The 19,848-nt window shown below is 34.8% G+C and overlaps 1 protein-coding gene across 1 annotated transcript in view; it reads right to left on the reverse strand.

The window, feature by feature from the left end:
* Positions 1–19,848, reverse strand: part of FOXP2 (forkhead box P2) — a 261,915-nt gene that overhangs the window by 104,462 nt on the left and 137,605 nt on the right. The window contains exon 3 of the mRNA XM_066319012.1: positions 19,054–19,143. Coding sequence (XP_066175109.1) covers positions 19,054–19,143 — 90 coding nt within the window. The remainder of the gene's footprint in view (positions 1–19,053; positions 19,144–19,848) is intronic.

A 19,848-nucleotide genomic window follows, 5' to 3' on the forward strand; every position in this document is an offset into this window, starting at 1 on the left:
CTGCACATCTTATAATCAGCAGATTTCCATAAGGCATAATGAATTATCAATATAAAGTATGTAAGTTATCTGACTTTACACTCCATCTTTTATTTTAATTTTAAGCAATTATATATGCCTACAGTTAATTTTTCAGGTGTTCAAAATTTAATTCGCCTTCAGGGTTGTTAGAGCAACGCTGTGGTGGGGTCTAGCTCCCCAGTCAATGAAGTTATGCTACGCAAAGGTCCATGAAATGCCCATTTCACATTTCCTGAGGCATTATTACAACTGATAGATTTTCATCAAGGTCCACAGCTATCATATGCTACAAGAAAAGGGCAAGAGTAATCAGAAGTGTTACTAATATCTCATTTGCCAGGTGATTCTTAACAACATCAGAGAATTTGTTTAGTAGTATTTATAGGTTACATGAGCGATGGACTATTTTCAACTGCCAAAGTCAGTAAAAGACCTAAAAGGGCCTTTACCAGTCTTAGACAGGCATCAGATTCATCCTGATTCCAAGTCAGTGACTGTTTTAATTCTGCATATGTGAGCAAGACTAATTAAATGATAATACAGATGTTGAGGCAACTACCAGTCTGTGCACCTCAACTTATGCCATCTCCTGTTAATGTCAACCTCAAAAAGAAAAATGTCATCTCCTTCTGAACCCAAAATTTCTCTCCAAGAGAAAACAAACACTATGATCTGTGCATGTAAACAGCAATGGTCCTGATTTTGGCATCTATGATATAAATGGGATGCAAATATGCTCATATCCAGTTCTACTTATATGATTTGCTTTGTGGCCCAGTAAATTACTGATATTCCACATACAAGAAGTGATAAAAAGATATTAGCAATGAGTGTCACTGGAAGGCACTTTTTTGTCTTTTTATTTGCTATTATTTCCTCATGTATTTGGGCTTTTTTTTTCCCTGATCGCAAAAGACTTCCCATAGAACTCTGTGAGAACATTAATAGAGCCAAGATGGCTTGGGCCATCTGTTTTAAAGCAGTCACTCCAAAGTTGACAGAATTACACCGTTCCCCAATACACACAGCCTTTGTGCAGCAATGTCCAAGCTGCATCTTTATTTCTGAGATAGAAGTATAACTATGGTGAGTTCTAAGTGATACTGGATATTGTATAGCATGAATGACATTTCTGCACGCAAAAATCTCTAACAACAAGCAGTCAAGTGGAAGTAAAAACTTTTCTAAATGCAAAGATAATTAGCCCCACAATAACATCCTACTGAAATGATGCATATAATTCAAATCAATTAGAAAAGGAGGTTGCTGTTTTATCTGGTTGACAGTTGTACTGTAAAGTGATACAGCCAAGCTAACCCTAAAGAAAAGCTTTACCATCTTCAGCATACATAATGAAGTTCCTGCAAATCTTTTCTTTCTTAAATAGTTTGCATTCCATTAAGAGCATTCTAGTAAGTGAATGAAAGGAAGCTGTGAAGCAAACAGTTACCAGTTAAGCACTATGGAAATGAATGCAACTTTAAATCATTTGCTACAGGATGAAGCCACCTCTTAAACATAGAGTTATTATCCTTCTTGAGGGATGCTTTAGAGAAACATACCTCTCGTGAATTATGAATTGTTTTCTTTAAACTTCTTGCACCTAACTTTTAGGTTGTTCGCATAAGTTACCAGTTGAGCTTTGATGATAATAAATAGTAAAAAATTCCATGTCATTGGGTTCTGCACTGAACCCAGTAACTATAGATGTTCCTTTTTTTGCTAAAACATATCCAGAAATCAAAACTGAATTTTCTTTTTGTTCTTGAAAATGAACAGGAAACCCTACCTGAGCCCCAGCCATAGGAATCAGAAAAGCAGGAGGACCTTGTTCTAGTCGCCTTTGCCCGGTAGTCAGGCATTGGCAGCCAGTGCCATCAGCCTCTGCTTCCTGTGACTCACGGATTTTCTCAAGTGTTTGGCCCACGTTCCCAGTCCAAAGCATCCCACACAGTGCATAAACCTCAGTTTCAAATATGCGACCTACCTCACTGACAGCATATATAAATTTTCTTGTATGTGCATACATATACAAAACCCAAGTACACCTAGTGTTTTCTCTTAACAGAATATAAATTACTATTAATCCACATCATATGCATAAAAGATAAAAGGAAGGAAATACACTAACACATAGATTCATAGTGCTCTTTGATTTTTATACTGTAACTTTTGTCAGCTAGGTCCATACTACAAGAAAATAAAAAGTTCCTATTATTTCTTCATTTCGGACATCCTTTGATACCAAATCTCTGATCTGAAAACACAAAACTCAGCTCATCATTTATAGATCTGTTCATATGAGCAACATGAGGTAAATAATGTTTAAAACTATATATTTAACTCAGAGACCCAGACCCAGTTTATGATTGTTTAGAGTTGGTCTTGAAAAGTAAAATCCTTTTTAAACACATTTTCTCTCCAATGCATACTTTTTAAAGATCTAAAGTGAATGAGGCCTAAAGTCTCTGAAGGTTTGTAAATATACAGTAAATGGTTGAAGAAGGTAAAAAGTTGTCCAACTAAAGGCTATGTGAAGTCAAAAAAGAAAGAAAAAAGAAATATTAGTTCATTAGTTCTTTGAGTTGGATTTTAAAAATACACCATGAATATATTTTTCTAAAGAAGACAAAGCAGATTACAATATGTTTATACAATAGATATAAAATTTATTGCTACACAAGAAAATGTCACATTTTAGAAACACTTCACCATATGGTGGAATTTTCTCCTTTAGAAGCTCATTATCCAATAGTAGCTCTCAAGAATAAAACTCATTTACATGTAAAATAAGAGTATGGTCTACTCTTTAAAGGCACAGTGATAAACACACCAATTTGACAATTACATTAATATGAATATTTGCATAGTCTCCCATCTACACCTGTTCTTAATTTGAAGCAGCTGCAGAACAAATCATACCACATAATCTGAATATGCCACTGAGTCACATAAACACACAAACCCTTCTCATCAAGTTTTTTTCTCTCTGTTTGTATGTTTGTTTTAAATTTACATGAACCCATAGAAAAAAGACTTTTGGTTGGACAATTTATATTCATCATGATAACATGTTGTTTTTGTTGGGTTTTGATTTGTTTGTTTTTTTCTTCACTCTGTTTCCTATAACAATGAACGTTTTATTTCCATGACTAGACAACAACACATAGATACTCAATATCTTACAGCTTATTGTACTATATACACCTCCTGTTAAATATGCCAAAAACATGCGCAGTCACCATCGAGCACAATAAAAGTGTAGCAATGAAATCCTTATAGCTCTTAGCAAAAGAGGACTGAATGGTCACCACTTCACTTCCTTGCAAAATCGTGCTTTCCACTATTTAGAAAACTTTGTGTTTTGTACCAGCAGCATAAAAGGAACAACAAAACCACAGTTGACTGATAATTCAAAATGACAGTTCACACTAATGACACATTCTTCCTACATGTATGCTGCTCCTTTATGATATACAAACAAGAAATAATTGAGTAATTTAAGACATTGACTCTATTCCTATGCATTCTGGCTGTCATTAGGCCCCATTCTGTAATGTTAAACTCATTCAAACTGAAAGAAAGATGAGGGAAAGGCAGCACATGTGGGAAATAACTGAATACGTGCTTGATACAGCAATGATGGTGAAGGATTATTCCAAATGCAAAGTGCTCAATATTAATACTAATGCTAAATTCCTTTTCAGTGAATAATCAGCAGTACAGACATACAACCTATGTTCTTCTTTCCACAGCTTTCTCAGAAAAATAACCCATTACAGGGCCTGTGTTGCTTATGAGAGTGTTGCCTACTAATGGTTTTACTAAAAGCAGACAAGACTCTTCTGTGTTTCAGAACAAGTATTTAGAATTGGATATCCTTTTGGACTGGGATCCATCATCAAATACTGTGGTAGATCTACAATCCTTAGCACCAAAATACATATAATCTGGAGGGCCAGGTCTGAACAATCTCAGCCGTTCTGACACTGAAACATCACTCAGATGCAGTTTTGTAACAGAAAACCAGCTCCTCTGGTGGCTATCAGAGAGTGTAAAGTTATTATATAAAAGTTATATTGTAGTAGAGATAACATTGTACGCTATGATGATTCTTTGAGTGTAGAAAACAGCATGGCATCTGCCTGAAGCTGTCACATCAAGGAGACTTGACAATGCTTTCCCAGTTCTAGACTAACAGAACAAATATGTGGGGATCTTAACTGTCAGCAATTGGGAACTGCAGCAAAGACAAATGACAACCAGTCTGAACAACATGTAGGACCACTGTAAGCTGTCATCAGAAATTAAAATGGGCAAAGAATTAACCAAATGATTTTGAGAACTTTCAAAAATAAAAATATGTGTATTTAATTTCATGGTAAACTATCATTTAGCTGTAAAACAAATGAAGAGGAAAAAATATTTTTGTAAAAGAGAGACATTTATACATTGTGAAGCAGAGGCCATTTTTGAATTTTGAATCAGATGTCTGGTACTTTCTAAGTGACTTAGCAGGACTGTGGACTGGGAATTTTCTTCATATTCCTTTTTTCCACTAAATATTTATCTTCTTCAGGCTAGAAAGAAATAAAATAAATTCCATATTTCACCATTATTTATAGGCTGACTAGATAAGATATTGCATCAGCCTTTGCTGAGCATGGTATTCAGTACACTAAGAAACATCCCTGAAGTTGAGTCAAGTGACTCAGAAACTCTGGTACTGATGCAGCAGAAGAAAATGCATGCATTCACTGTTTCCAGTAGTCCTACCCAACCAGATAAACATGTCAACTAATATTTATATCTTGAGACACTATATGTGTCACACAAAACTTACAAAGGAAAATAAAAAAGATCAAAGTTAAACAGCTTGTGCACATTAAACCAATGTTTGTTCATCCATAATACCTGGGTTGGGAAGAAATGCGCCAACTGATGTTGAACATTACTAGAAATCAGGATTCTGCTGAAGAACAAATGATAAAGTCAAAAATCTCATCAGATGTATTTTAGAATAATTCTACCAATGTAATAACATGTAGAAACTGGATATCATGCCCAACATATTGAAAATCTTTTAATGTTAGATTAAAAATCCCAATATGAACATCAAATGATGCAACATGATATCTACATCAATTTCTTCATCCATTCTCATTTCAAATACAAAGCTGTACTGCGATTTTAAAACTCAGAAAATTCTTGAAAAGCAATCACTGTGGAGTTTGGAACACAGACTTCTGTATGAGGGGTATAAAAGCAGCCATTCTTCCTGATGAGGCCTTCAGTTCCCTTCATACTTTTTCACAATGATAAACACTCTTATCAAAGGAAGCATGCGATGGATGACTACACCAGGGAGAGTTGATCAGCAGAAAAACTAGCACAATCTTTTATCTAAAATTAGCCTCAGTGTAAGAGATGTAAATCATAAATTGCCTTCTAGGAGTAAGATCACATCCTTATCTTTCATATATGTCTTATGCTTAAGGTGAGCCATTTTATCATAACTATATCAAGCACTTTTGCCTCTTTTGGATCTCTCAGAGAGTAGAAACATAGACATTGGTCTTAGAAAAAAAACGAAACACAAAATATTTTTTAATTACCACCACCTCTACTACATTTCTAGTAATTTCATTGCTGTTTTTGTGAGACCTGGAAGAAAATCAGAGGGGATACAATTGCTCTCAGTGAGACCAAATATACTAAAGACACTGAACAACTAGCTTTTAAATGTATATCTGATATTTTAATTAGGAAAATAGTATATCCAGAAACATACAAAGTATCTGAAATCCAACAAAAACGCCTCAATTTCATATTGAAATATTCTCTCAGGTCTCTGTTCTGCCACTAAGCTATTCTTTGTCACATTCTTTTAGTACTTAACTTCCTACAAAAATGAAATTTAGCTTATTTCAGGACAGGACAGTCAATAACAGAGTTTCGTTTTGCCTGTCTTCATAGCTGCAATTTGTGTGAGATTATATGTGGACTGTAGCCCACAATAAACTTGCCTTGATACTTTATTTCATAGTGGTTTTCACCAACCTAATGGTAGATGATAGAGTGACACATCAAAAGAATGGAATCTATTTTAAGGATTGTGTTGTAGAGGCTTTTTTAAATGTTTCCCTTGCTTCTAAGGAATGCTGGCACCCTTTCTCTCCTTTTATTATTTCTGTGGAAATACCTAGTTATTTGTATGGAAACTGAAGACATAAAAGGGAAGATCTCTTTTCCTTAGGGTGGGAGAGATGCTGAAGTCCTGCATGTAGGACGAGGAATCTGAAGGTCTGGGCTTCACTGCCTGCATGGCCAAAGCTGTAACAGAAACAAACTCATGGAAGTTCCATGAAACTTCCAATGGAACTGAAGTTTTTCTCTTTTTGAAGACCCTTTTTAAATCACTTTCAGAGCATGAAACGCGATGAGCATGTGATTCACGCTGTGGTGTTAGAAAGCGGCTATGTAGCTAGAAATGATTTGAGGGCCCAACTATCTTCCTTGAGCTTAATCATATTAATCCAATCTTTTCACCAGCATGGAAAGTAATTATGGCTAGTAAAATGCATACTGCATCATCAGTCCTGATGTCAACATTGTGTCACAAAGAGAATTGTTCATTAAGAGGTTGAACTGGGAAAGATTAGACATTTTTAAGGGTCTCCATCTTAAAAGTATGACTAAAAGCAGTTATGAGAAGGCCAGTGGACCATAACTTGTGAAATTTGAAGTTTGCTGGTGAAACCAGACCATTCTTGGAGGGAAGTGAAGTTCACTTGAATGGTCAAAAGCACATCATCAGAAGAAAAACATATTGGCTTCTGGTTATTGCTTGAAAAGATAGAAGAATGGCAAACTGAATTACACAAAATTATTATTTAGCCTAATGGGCTGCTTTTAACAGTGGTCGATACTCAGTGCTCAAAGAGACAAGCACTGTGGCAGACAAATACTGAGATGTGTTCCCAGACTTGGATATATGTAGCCTGAAAACCAACATTATCCTTTCAGGTTAAATTAATGTCTTTTATTCCACAAACAAGAGAGCCTTTAGATCCTGCAGACGCTCAGAAGAACTACAAGAGCTGGAGGGATGATAAAAGAGCAGAGATATCTTTGGCTCTGTATGGATCATATCTCCTTCTCCTTTACTAAGGAATATTCAAAACTTGGATTTTGGTACTCCCTTGAAAGTGTGAATAATATACACCTCTTCCTTGTGCTCACACAGTTGGGCATGAAATACAGTCAGAGATGTACAAGTATAAACTAGCTGCCTGCTGTTCAGTCCCACTTGAATAGGTATGTCAATGATGCGTATTTCTATGGGTCTCTGCAGCCCTTTTCCCCTCCTGGCACTCTGTTAGTAGTGCTCAAATGCACCAAACGCTCTCTGGATAGCTAATCCACATTCAAATTTTGTACAGTTAATAATACAAGTAGACCCAAATCTCTAACATAAAGATTTCGTAACCACAACAGTAAGAAGAATGAAAATAAAAGTTTCATCCTAACAATGAGATCATTACTGCAGATGAAATCTAACACATTTTAAGTTAAAACCCAGTGGATTTTTGATCATGGACTGCTAGTCTAGCCAGTATTTTTCAAAACCAACAGTTTCTCACTGTTTTTTCTCTGAGAGAGAAAGCACATGGATTATGGTTCCAAAAAAGATACCTTTTTTGTGTAAAACACATTTAAAACTAATAATTAATAGTAAAACTAAAAAAGTTCATATGTAATGAAATGGAAATCACAACAGTATATGCCCCAGAATGAAAAGAAGAAGAACAATGTATTCACCATTTTTGTGGCATCATTCCAAAGGCTCTGTGCTAATGATGTGTAATCACCAAGTACAAGATAAAATGATCTGCAGAGTGAAACAAAGGTTTTCAAAACCTTTTTAGAATTTCTGTTGACAGTTTTACAGGGGAGGGAAAAGTGACTTAAATAACAAGGATTCTTCTCTGAAAAAGGATTCTGCTTATGAGTTCCTCCTAAAATCTTTGCCATTCATGAAGGTTTGAGAACCAATTTTTGTGTAAATCATGTGGTGCAACAACATCTCTGATATGTTAGATCTTACTTTAACTACAAGAAGGGGTCCAATACTTCTATCACTAAAATTGCTTGGAGTTTTCACTTTAAAAAGGTAAATGATTCCACATATAATAGAAGTATTATCAAATAATTTTGTGGGTTTTCATTACACTGGAACTCTTTTTAAAGATGATGCCATTACTGTATTCAAACCATTCTAAAAGCTCCTCTAAGCAACTTTACTATACTTATAGTCAAAAAAGAAAATATCCAACAAATCAAACAAACTTAGATAAATTTTTTACCTTGACAATCCAACCCCTATAATCAATTGGCAGGTTTTGCTATTTGAATTTATCTTTGCAATGTTACCAAAACTCCAGAGGATTAGGAAATCAGTCTTAACAGTTACTCATAACTATCTGGATGCATTTTAGGACACTATCATTAAAGCTATTAAGGCTGATATAACTGCACTTATGTTTCTTAACTACAAATATTCTAAAGAATAATACACAAAGTCATAATTAGTTGCTTCTAGAGGTATGGCTGGAGTTTACAGTACCCCCTCTGCTCAATCACAATGATTGAATAGTCACTCAAAGAATTCTAACCAAGTATTCTCCACCTGGAAAAAAAATTAAAAGTTTCTAGACTAAACTATTTTTCTGGATGCTAAATTAGCATGACTTTTCTTAATGTGGAAAAGAGCCCCCTCTTTTAATCCTGACTCTGAGACTTATTGGGTCATAATATATGCAAGCCCTTAAAATGGATGCAATAATAATAATCTCATAAGTGGGTTGTTAGACGAATTCATTTTATTTTTAGGTACTATGAAACAATCACCTCAACACTATAAACAATCTAAAACATTCTGAAAGTGGGTATCTTTGGAAGAAAAAATATTTTAAAAGTTGGTTGGGGTTTTTTAATAAATTCTGTCTCTTGTTTCAGTGTATTTATTCCCATGAAAAGCAAATTACTTTTAGAATTAACGCCTTCCTATTAAAAATGTCCATATTTTTAAATTCAGTGGTATTTCTTACAGGTCTTAGTGACATTTATGAAGTCAATACATCTTTGTATCTAATAGCCTGAAAAAGTCCAAACTATATTAATTATGGGAAAGCTACAGCTACTTAGATTATACTCATAGAAATGCTTTATTGTAATCTAACAAGTGAGGATTAAAATACCCAAACCACATACACTGTATATTGAATTTAACAATACATATACACTGAAATTGAATTTAAATAGATGAAATGTCATGGATTTAGTATGCTACCTGAATTTTACTAATGCCAGGTACTATCTAGTTTTCAGCCTTTTCTATTCATACAACAGGACATATATATGCAGAAAATAAAAAATTATTTCTGAAAAAATAATTAACTATTGTTTTCTTTAGCGTGTTTTAGGTAAATCCTGTAACTTTATGAAGACATTAAAATCCTTTTAAAATACTTCAATGAGTCTCTATGTTTTTAAAGAAAGCTGCAACAACAAAGAATGCCACAAGACTTCAGGACTAGAAGAGACTTTCTGAGTTTTACATTTTTTATGTAATTCACATCACATAAATCCCCTTCTAAGTTGTCAAGCTGCAACTTTAAGTAGGCAAAATGTATGGGTGGTGGCTATTGGTCCCAATTCTTCTACTAGAAGTGTTCCAGAACTCTTTTGTCTGCATAGTGAAAAGCTTTCTTTTCCATAGTTCATTCATGCTTACCTTAGTTGCCTGTTACCATATCTAAAACTCTTTTAAAGAGATATGACAGATATTTCTTCATTCCTAAAGTTTGCTTTTTGACCCAAATTGCACAGAGCAATCCCAACGTTTCAGCTTGTATTCACCTTTTCTGGAGGAAACTTGCTGGTACTTTTATAGCATGAAAATGTATCCAGAATTTACACAACCTCACTGTAGGTGTATAGCAAGCATGCCAAGTGATCAGTCAAAGTCAGAACATGGGAGACATCTTCACTCCATGGATATTCAGGGCATCAGTAATAGAACCCTGAATCTTTCAGCAGAACCCATATGGAGTACATTTCTAATATACTAGCAAGCCACCAGAAATCAGGTGGATTGCAAATCTCCATTACTCCAGATGATATCTCAAAGATCTCTTCTATAACTGAAATTCAATATTTCCCTATTTTTTTGTAAAAACAGTTTTAAATTTAAGATAGTGTCTTATTTTTCTCACCTATGTTATATCTCTGGTCATTCGCGGTTGTACCAAAACACTGTGACCAGAACACTGAGCTTCTCCTTTCCTTTTTAATTTAGGTGGTGGACATAAGACTAAAGAAAAAACAATTTCTCAGTTCTTAAGCACACGACCATATTTTTGGCTGTATTTTCTAATATTTATGAGAATTTACTTTCTAAATTTTGACAGATATCAATCATGTACAATAGCCCAGCCCTCTTGCAAACCCTGTCTTCCTGTTTTGTTTTTTACGGGTGAATATATGCCTCCTGTTGCTATGGAAGGCCTGGAGTTTAGCATTTTTTCTTCCTTAACCAGAGTACAGGTCAGTCGTTTCTAATCAAAAGATATTTTTCTGCATCAATCACAGATGATGTACCAACATCTCATAATTTCCCTCTGAATTTGCATTATTAATTCCTCTTCAGATAACATGCCCTCAAAGCAAAGAGTTTCATGATATCCTACTCTGTTCTTACAACAGAAATTTCCTATGACTCCACTCTAAATCTTCTATTAAGAAATATTTACTTAAATTTCGAAATTTGATTATTCCTAAGCATCAAGTCCATAGCTATCTGCACACTAAATTACAGTTGCATCAATTTAGAAATCACTTCTGCACGTACAGAGTTGATTTTGATTTTTTTTTATCACATTGGGTTACTGTATTGGTTCTCCTCAATACTATGGAAGCTTTCTTTCCTATTAGACAAAAAGTGTATTTATTGAATAAATGGATTTACTGTGAACACTTGTGGGAAAATCTCATTCTTCATTTATACTTCAAGTTCTTGGTAAGATCCTTGAAGCATATCGATGTTGCTGAAACACTGTACAATTCCTTTTGTACATATTATTATTATACAATTGCTTTTCAAAGCTTGACATAATAAAGTAGTAAAGCACTGAAGCAGTGTTTAGTAAATTTTTCACCATTAATTCAATTTCATACGACCTTCATCTGTTCATTTCAAAAAAATATTAGAAGCATAAGAAGGCATAAAAAGACCTAGAACATCAAAGTGTCAATTGTTGACAACCTCCTTCCACAACAGGATGGGCTGATATGCTTTTCCACCCCAGTGTGTGATTGCTTTTTCATCAGCACACATACTCACATACTTTTCTTCTGTAGCATTACTGTATATTGTGTGATCATTGGGATAATTTTTACACTTTTTAACACAATTTTACATGTAGAAATCCCAAGTGATGGCAAACTAAAATTAACAACTATGTTGATCTTGGCATACATTTAGATTCTTGATTAGCTGGTTCCTCACATCCCCAGTAAAGTCAGCTTGCATGGTAAAGCAACTGGACAACTATGACATCACAAAGTGACATCTAACAATTAGAAAATGTCAAAAAACAGTTCAATTCACAAAGCAAAATTAATCAGAAAAGTATGTGAAGGAATCAGCTCAAGGAATGCCATGAATGGCCAAAGACAGAAACTGAAATTTCATGTGCAAATTTGCACATGCTACTATTAACTGAAAAACCTTCATTGTTTAGTCACAGAACTTTGGTTTTGTCCAAAAATTTTCTTGACTTTATAATTGCCTGATGAAAGGAAAAATCTTTGGCTGGGAAGAAAAAAGAAAAAAAAAAAAAAAAAAAAAAAAAAGAAATAAAAAGAAAAAAAAAATAGAAAGACCTTCCTTAACAATAAATTAACTAGAAACAATTCTGAAAGATCTACTCCCCATCTAGAGCATTCACAGAATATTTTGTTTAGTTGCTTTTCCTGCTTTAGTAATTTGTAAATGGACATATATTAATGTGATTTTCAAATTCAAGAGTATCAGGAGAGCCTTGCTTGAGTGGTGAAATCCTAATCTGGCATAATTAGGGCCCTGCCTGGGAGCAGACCCTTTAATAGAGCTGCACACTGAGTGGGGAACCATTCACACTTTCCCTCTCAGCTCTTCATCAGCTTTTCTGGGCAATGAGCCAGCTGGTAAGAGAATCAGGCTGATCCGACCTGTTGCAGGAACCTGGAGAAGTGGCTTGGGGGAACCTCCAGCTCCCAGCTCTGCCGTGGAACTGCCCAGGCAGCCCCGAGAGGAGCAGTCACAGCCGTGTGTGCTGGCTGCGCTGGGAGGGACAGCAGGGGGACAGAGCTTTCCAGCTGCTCAAGAAGGCAAATCAACTTCTCAGTAGTGCCTGGAGATTCCTATAGTTCAGAATATAATACCCAGTCCAGGCATCCCATACACACCATTTCCTGGTGTCAGACAGGCTGCAGGTTCTACTGTGAGGGTAAAATGAGTTTGCTGGTCTACCACATAAAAGCTACTGTGAAAAGACCTAGACACTATCTCTGAAGGTTTGTCTTTCTGAATCTGAATGAAGAACTGGACTATGTGTTCTCTCTCTACTCCTAGTTCTCTAGAAGTACCAGAATCAACGAGAGAAAGGGGGAAAGACATTCCAGATGTAAGTGATAATTCCTGGACAGTTATAGTAACAGATTGACACATCAGATTCTGCACAGACATGTGTTCAACATTAAAATCCCTAATCACATAATAATCCTAATTCGTATTCTGCACATTCAATACCTGTAAACAGAACTTGCATAATACTTCTTTCCTCTGAATCTGAAGTATTTTATAATATTGCAACAATGTTGTCAGGATAAAGAGATGATCTCTGCATCAGCTAGTTGTTTGTGGAGGTTTTTGTCTTCATTAGATACAGATAGATCTATTGTGTGGTAACTTCTGTTAAAAATTTGCTAGTTAAAATTTTCCCATGTTACAAAGATCACACATAAGATTAGCTGGAATATTTTATACTCCTGAAAATGACAATAGGAGATAACACCTCAAGGTGATGCATATATAGTTTAAACTAAAAAGAAAACCCTACTAACTAGTGCCACTTTCTTAGTAGATTTATGTTTTTCACACTGGAAGTTTTCAAGAGTAAAATGTGACAAAGTAAATCTATTATTAGAAGATTTTTACAGCAAGATGGAATATGTTGCAAAATATAGGTACTCATGAGTAAAAAAGGTTGTCAAAGACAGGACATATGTCTTTGGAGCAAGTTTTATCTTTATAAGTAAGAACTTCCCAACAAGTTTGTGATACTGACACTTGCACTGTAAATGAAAGAAATAATGACCTGGGTTTTTTTCTTTACTATTGTATTTATACCTCTTCCTTAATGGAACTCCTCTTTTCTACACCATGTAATCTTGAAGATGGATATTTCTCCTTTCCCTTCCCCCTACACCTTACGTAAAAATAACTCCTTTCCTTCTTTCCATCTCTTGGGGTTATCCTTGTCTTTAGAGTGGGTATTACTGATGCAAATTTCTGCACGTCAGAGGATAACTGCATATTCCTCCGAATAGACTTACAAGGGAAAATGGGACTTATAATTTTCCAGCAGCTATCTTCCAAATTTAATTTACCCCAAGCCTCAATGTTTGCTTATATGTAGGCCACACATTTCCTCTAGAATTATACTCGAGAGGGAGAAAGACTGTTTATCACTACTCTTCTCTTACACTACATATTATGCATTTGCATCTTTCTCTATCAGTGTGTTCTACCATGTACAAAATCCTCCTACTTCTTACACTTAGCAGCATGCATTAGATAAACAGAAATATGTAACATGCAGTTTATGAAAAAAGAGTTTTAAACCAGTTAGATTTATTTCTATTTTTGTTCAATGTAATGCAAAGAAAACTCTCCAAGTTAAAACCAAAACAAGTTTTTTTGCTGTTTTTAAAGTGGCACTTTTTGACTGACATTAAGCATGCACGGTTGAAGTCAAAGTGCATTAAATCAGAGGATATAATTTAAAAGCAGTGGGGTTTGCTTTTTTTTTTCCCCAGATTCCCTATTTCTTATCTCTCATCAACTCCTTATATATGTTTAAAAAAGTAACTAAAGGTTACAATATTAATGATATGTTTGCTTATTTATTATGTGCAATGAATTTTAAACTCAGGCCCACATGAAGATCCAAAGGGAGATGACCAAACTAGAAGAGAGTAAAGCAAGGAGAGTAGGTTAAAAGAGACTATGAATATCTTTTCATGCTAAATTTTCATGCTAAACTTTTGCATTTTGAGTATCTTTAAAAAAAAGTGGTTCTTCTTATGTTATGCACCAATGAAATAAAAATTAAGTAATTAAACTTAAGTGTATACTTTCCCCAAATTTTATCAAATTGTTACACTTCAGTGAAGTGCTTATGCTAAATAAACAAAGCTTACCATAACTACTCAACACTCCATACAGCATGATATTTATACAACTGGCTTGGTACACACTGAGCTTAACCCTTTGATTCCAGGAGTCATGATTTCATGACATGCCATCCTCTTACAGAATGCATTAGTACTGATGTTGAAACAACAAATCTCCTAGCCTGAAGGAAAAAAAAAAAACAACAAAACAACACAAACCACTAACCAATTCCTTGTAGATATATTAAACTATGGGGCTGAAGATAATTATCTATTTTTTCTAATGGACATAATGTTCACAGTCTGACTCTATGAAAATAGACTACTTCTTTAGAGACATTAGTGGGAACAGAAATAACTAGGCAAACAAATAGAATTACAACTGTGCAAATCACCATGCTATGCAGACAACAACAGTATGTGCATCATGGACAGATCAGTCTAAGGTTAGAGACTGCCTACCTGGAAGTGAAATAATTGCAATGCTGTACACGAACACCCACCAATGCAGAAAATTGACAGCATTTACCTTTGGGTTATGCTTGTGCTCTCACAGTTCTTGAAGAACCCCAAATCTCTCTCATGACTGTAAATGTAACATGAAAATAAAGCTGCCAGTATTACAACTCAAGCTAGATGATACCAGGTTCTTCAGTGGCTCTAAGGATACTGACTTTCTGCCCTAGGAAAATGAACTACATGTTCTAAGAGCCAAGGTGACATTTTTCCCTGTTATGCCTACTATGGAAATTTGGTGATAGGGAGAGAAATCCTTGAAAGCAATTAGTAAGCTTCAATGTGGATTACTGTTATAACAAATTCTACAGAAAAGAAAAATATTCAGAAGCAAAGATATGGTACTACAGAAATCTTAACCTTACTACAGCAATATTTTACTGGATGCACAGTAAAATAGTAAATTTTATTATCTCATCATGTGCAGGTTAACATCACCCTCACCTCTCATCACAAACCCTCCATAGCTATTTTGCAATATGTCATTAATCAATGTATGTACTGATTGGATCCATTCAATTGGTACATCACTGTAATGAACGGCATAAATAAACATGTTTCAAATACATTTATTCGGATATCTATACATGAAAGTAAAATCACTACCACAATTGGTACTCAAGCTTGTCAAAAGGGATGTTTTTCTTCTTCTGTTTTACATAAGACATGCTAATGGTTATGCCATCTGCAGTGTGAAACCCAGACAAATGTAAATCACAGTAACAGTAGATCAAGACAAGTGTCTATCTAAAACTGTAATTTTTGCAGGTATTCTGTTAACTCGCAATCTAAATATAAGCCTCCTGCCCTGAAAATATAGCATAACTAGTAGTTAAAGGTAACTTTCGCATTAGAAACTATAACAAAAACTTCTGCACTTTTACAATAGATCACATAGCTAGGGACACCTTTGTAAAGGCTTTTCATGAGGATAGAAAAGACACTCAAATTATTCTAGGAAAATTTCAGCAGTTCCCCTAAAGGCATCCCCTCAGTAAAGCACAATAGAACATGAAGACTTACCCGACACCCTCTTTTTGCAAAGTTGAGGATACAAATTTGAAGGTTTCTTCAATCAGCTTTCAACTTGCTGATTAGCTAGTAGGTGCTGTAAGTCACTAAAATACTTGACGCATTATGAAATAACAGAGAGAACACATATAAAAACACCATATGCTACTTTCCCCCCCAAAAAGATGGCGTCGAAAATAAATACTATTTTTTCCCTCTTTGGCTCATGGAACAATAGAATAGTTTACATCAAACTACAGAGCACAAGAGATGCATGGCAAGGCTTACCTAATAGCCACATTTGCTTGCAGATGTGTGAGCTGGTTTTAAAGGTTTTATTGAATTTTTACTAGATTTATAAATCTATTCTAACATATTGACAGTTGCCAAATTAGTAAATTGCTCTGAAATGGAGGAAATTAGATATGCACCGATTTAAAAGTATTTAAAATATTGGGAGAAGTCTGTTTTCTTAAGCACGAAGACAAGTACAAGTATTTTTGCCTTATAACCCTCAATTTTGTCTTATAAACCTTATACAAATTTAGCAATTTCTACGGCTAGGAAGAATTTGGCTAAAGTTACCATTACATCTAGTATAGCAAAATAATACTGCTGTACATTTTTATGACAGTATTTGGTCAAACAGGCAACACAATGATAGAAATCTGAATTTCCACTACATGATGAACAATGGACAGTAAGAGACAGAAATAGAAAAGCTTGTAGGACTCAGGTCTATAACCTTTAAACTTCCTTTCCACTAAAAAAGAAAATTAAAATGTAGTTTGTGCTCATACCTGAATTTACATTTGATACATAAAACCAAAGTTTGGAGCAAATTCCATTTTTCCTCTCATTTAAAAAAGAACCAAATGAAGTGTTCAAGGCCAATAAGAGAGACTGTGTACACACTGATAATGGAAGAAAAAGTTGGAAATGTAAGCAATAATTTAGGTTTTAGGGAGCACATAACAATTCTGAAAATAAAATTACTTGTTCTATTTTCTTCTTCCTGCCTCTCAAGTATGACTCATGAGATGCTGACTCCTTCTGGGAAACTAGTGATACAACACCAACACATCAACCCCTAGCATTTAAAGTGCATCAGGCTGGGGTTAGTGTTTTGAGAGCACGAAAGCACAAGACTCCCTGTCTTCATCTCATCATCCTCTGGGTTCTGTGCATGACAGTCTTTTGCCTCCAAGCATGGTTTTCCATCATCTCAACAATGCCTACCACAAACAATGCACCCCCAGGCTTCTTTAACCTTGAAAAGAAAATTTGTGAATGGATAGAGAATGTGGAAAGGGAAGCCAGTAGCTTCTGGACTGTGCTAGTTTAAAAGGTGGAGGATTAAAGTAAGAAGAAATATGGAAAACATATACTGGGAAAATACCGCTATTTATGACTGTTTCGTATAGTTTCTTATTGCCTGGCGTTTGCCAATTTAGAGACAGAACATATGGCCAGATGGATCTTGTACACTCCTTGTACAACTCATCTTTCAGAATGAAGAGCTAGCAGAATGAAGTACTTTCACAATATTCATTAAATCAATAATTTTCATGGTTCAACCCTTCAAGGTCACTAGTTCCACTTTAAAAACTTAAAAAACCAAATAGCTCATAAAATTCTACCATTATGGCTACTCCTTTGTGCCTTCAGTGCAGAAGACATTTGATACAAACAAATGTGAATTTGCATTTACAAAGCAAAGTCAAGGGTGAAAAGTGGAAAGTTGAGAGGGTCCCTGGACTCAGCCTCAGCCAGGACTGGACTAGAACCACAATATGGCAGGATAAAATCATGTGGTGTTTTCATTTTTTCCATTTTCTTTAGTCATATTCCTAAATTCTTGTTTGGTTCTGAGCAAATAAATAAAACCTTAAAAGTACATTTGAAGAGAGCTGATCAGGAATGTGGAACTGTTTGCTGTGTCCAGCATTACTCCACCAAGTTTCACAAAGAAAAGAAGACAATGTGAATCACATTCAGAAACTGCACAAGTGAACAAATTTCACAGCATTTCCCTGGTGGAGAAAAAAAAATCCATTCTAGTGCCTGGGGTCCTCCATTATGCATGACAAAAACTAAAAATGAGATAAAAAAACCCTACTCCATCAGAAAACAGGGGAAGTCCTGAGAGAATAAATGCTCACCCAGAAAAACAGATGTAAGGAAGAGAATGGTAGGATTTATACTTTTTTTTTTTATTATCCTGAACAAAACAGAATTGTCTGCAACAAAATGTAATTCAGCAGTTAAGCACCCATACTTGGTTTATATACAAGAGAGAACAAGTGTTGTCAGCAGAACGTAATTTGATATGGAACTCTGCATTAGGAATAAATTAATTAATACCTCATAAAAATACCACACTGATAAATTTTTCCAAGGATAAAACTCTCCTTATGTTTTTACTAATGCATTTAACATAACTATTCAATAGCAGAACTTCTGTTTACCCATTCACAATCTAAACCCAACAACATCCTAATGTGAAATTACACGACATATGTTTTTTTCCTAAAATGGCAGAAGCAACTTTCATAATCTCCTGCACTTGTGTTGGTAAGTTTCTGAGTACTTCTTTGTCACTTAGATATAGTACCTGTGAGGTGTTTAGCTTTTCTTTCTTTTTTTTTTTTTCATGGATACTGTTTTGCTCCTAGTCTTAACATGTTTTTACAATTTAAACCATGTACGTATAAAAGTCACATACCAATTTTGTAACATGTCTATAAAGAATTAATGTACCACAGTTACTGAACTCAGTCTTAGACCTTTCAAGCACGTACAGCCACAAAAGGCTTTTGTATCCTATAGTGAATTTTTTTCTGTGAAGTCAGCAGCAAGAAGCCTGTAACCTGCAGCATGTGAATATGCACATACACGGCATTAGAGGACAGGCATTGACACGCATCCCTCACGTGTAGAGCGAGCACGGCACTCTTCCTTGAGATTAATGTCCCAATGTCCCAAAAGCAAGGAGACTTTACTAACCTGCAGCGGTCTCTGTTTCTCACTGCCCTTAGGAGATTTCAGTCCACTTGTCTGTTGCTGTAAAAGCAGCTGTCTCGCTGCCTGAAGTGCCTAAAAGTAAAAAAAAAAAAAAAGAAAAAAAGAAAAAAAAAAGAAAAAAAAAGTAAATAAATTCGACCAATTCCTAGAAAGAAATCAGTTACTCATTGCTAACATTAGGTGCAAGTCCAATTGAACAAACAAAATCCCCTCCTATTTGATTTGTATTTGCTAGATTTCAGACTTCCGGTTTGTTGTTTTTTTGTTGTTTTTTTTTTTTAGTTTTTTTTTTTTTTTTTTACTTGAAACATTAAAAAAAATTCTGCAAGTACATATATAGGACTTCACTAGAATTTATGGATGTACATGAAATCCTGCAGGAAATAAAGTTAATTTGTTTGAAGTGCTTGAAGAGGAAAAATCATAAACTGCATCAATAGCCTCATTTCCACAAGGAACTTGTCTTTGAGTGTTCAACTAAAATGCCCACTCCCTTGCAAATTATCATTCAATTTGCATTTTCGTATTACAATTTGAAGTAAAAGCAAGTAGACTTCAAGTGTTACCAGAAGCTGTAATTAAATTTGACAAATCAACATCAGATTATCTTGAAAGTGAATTAATAAGGATATTCATTGAAGATTAAAAACACTTTTTGTACTTACAATTCAAGGAGAAACCTCTCCTTTGACAAAAAAAGAGTGCAGTTTTAATGCCAAATAAAAATGAGTGGTTTTAATTTGCATTCTTAGGAAAATCAGAGAACAAAGAAATTAT

This window comes from Sylvia atricapilla, chromosome 5, assembly GCF_009819655.1.
Source record: "Sylvia atricapilla isolate bSylAtr1 chromosome 5, bSylAtr1.pri, whole genome shotgun sequence".
Classification (NCBI taxonomy): Eukaryota; Metazoa; Chordata; class Aves; order Passeriformes; family Sylviidae; genus Sylvia; species Sylvia atricapilla.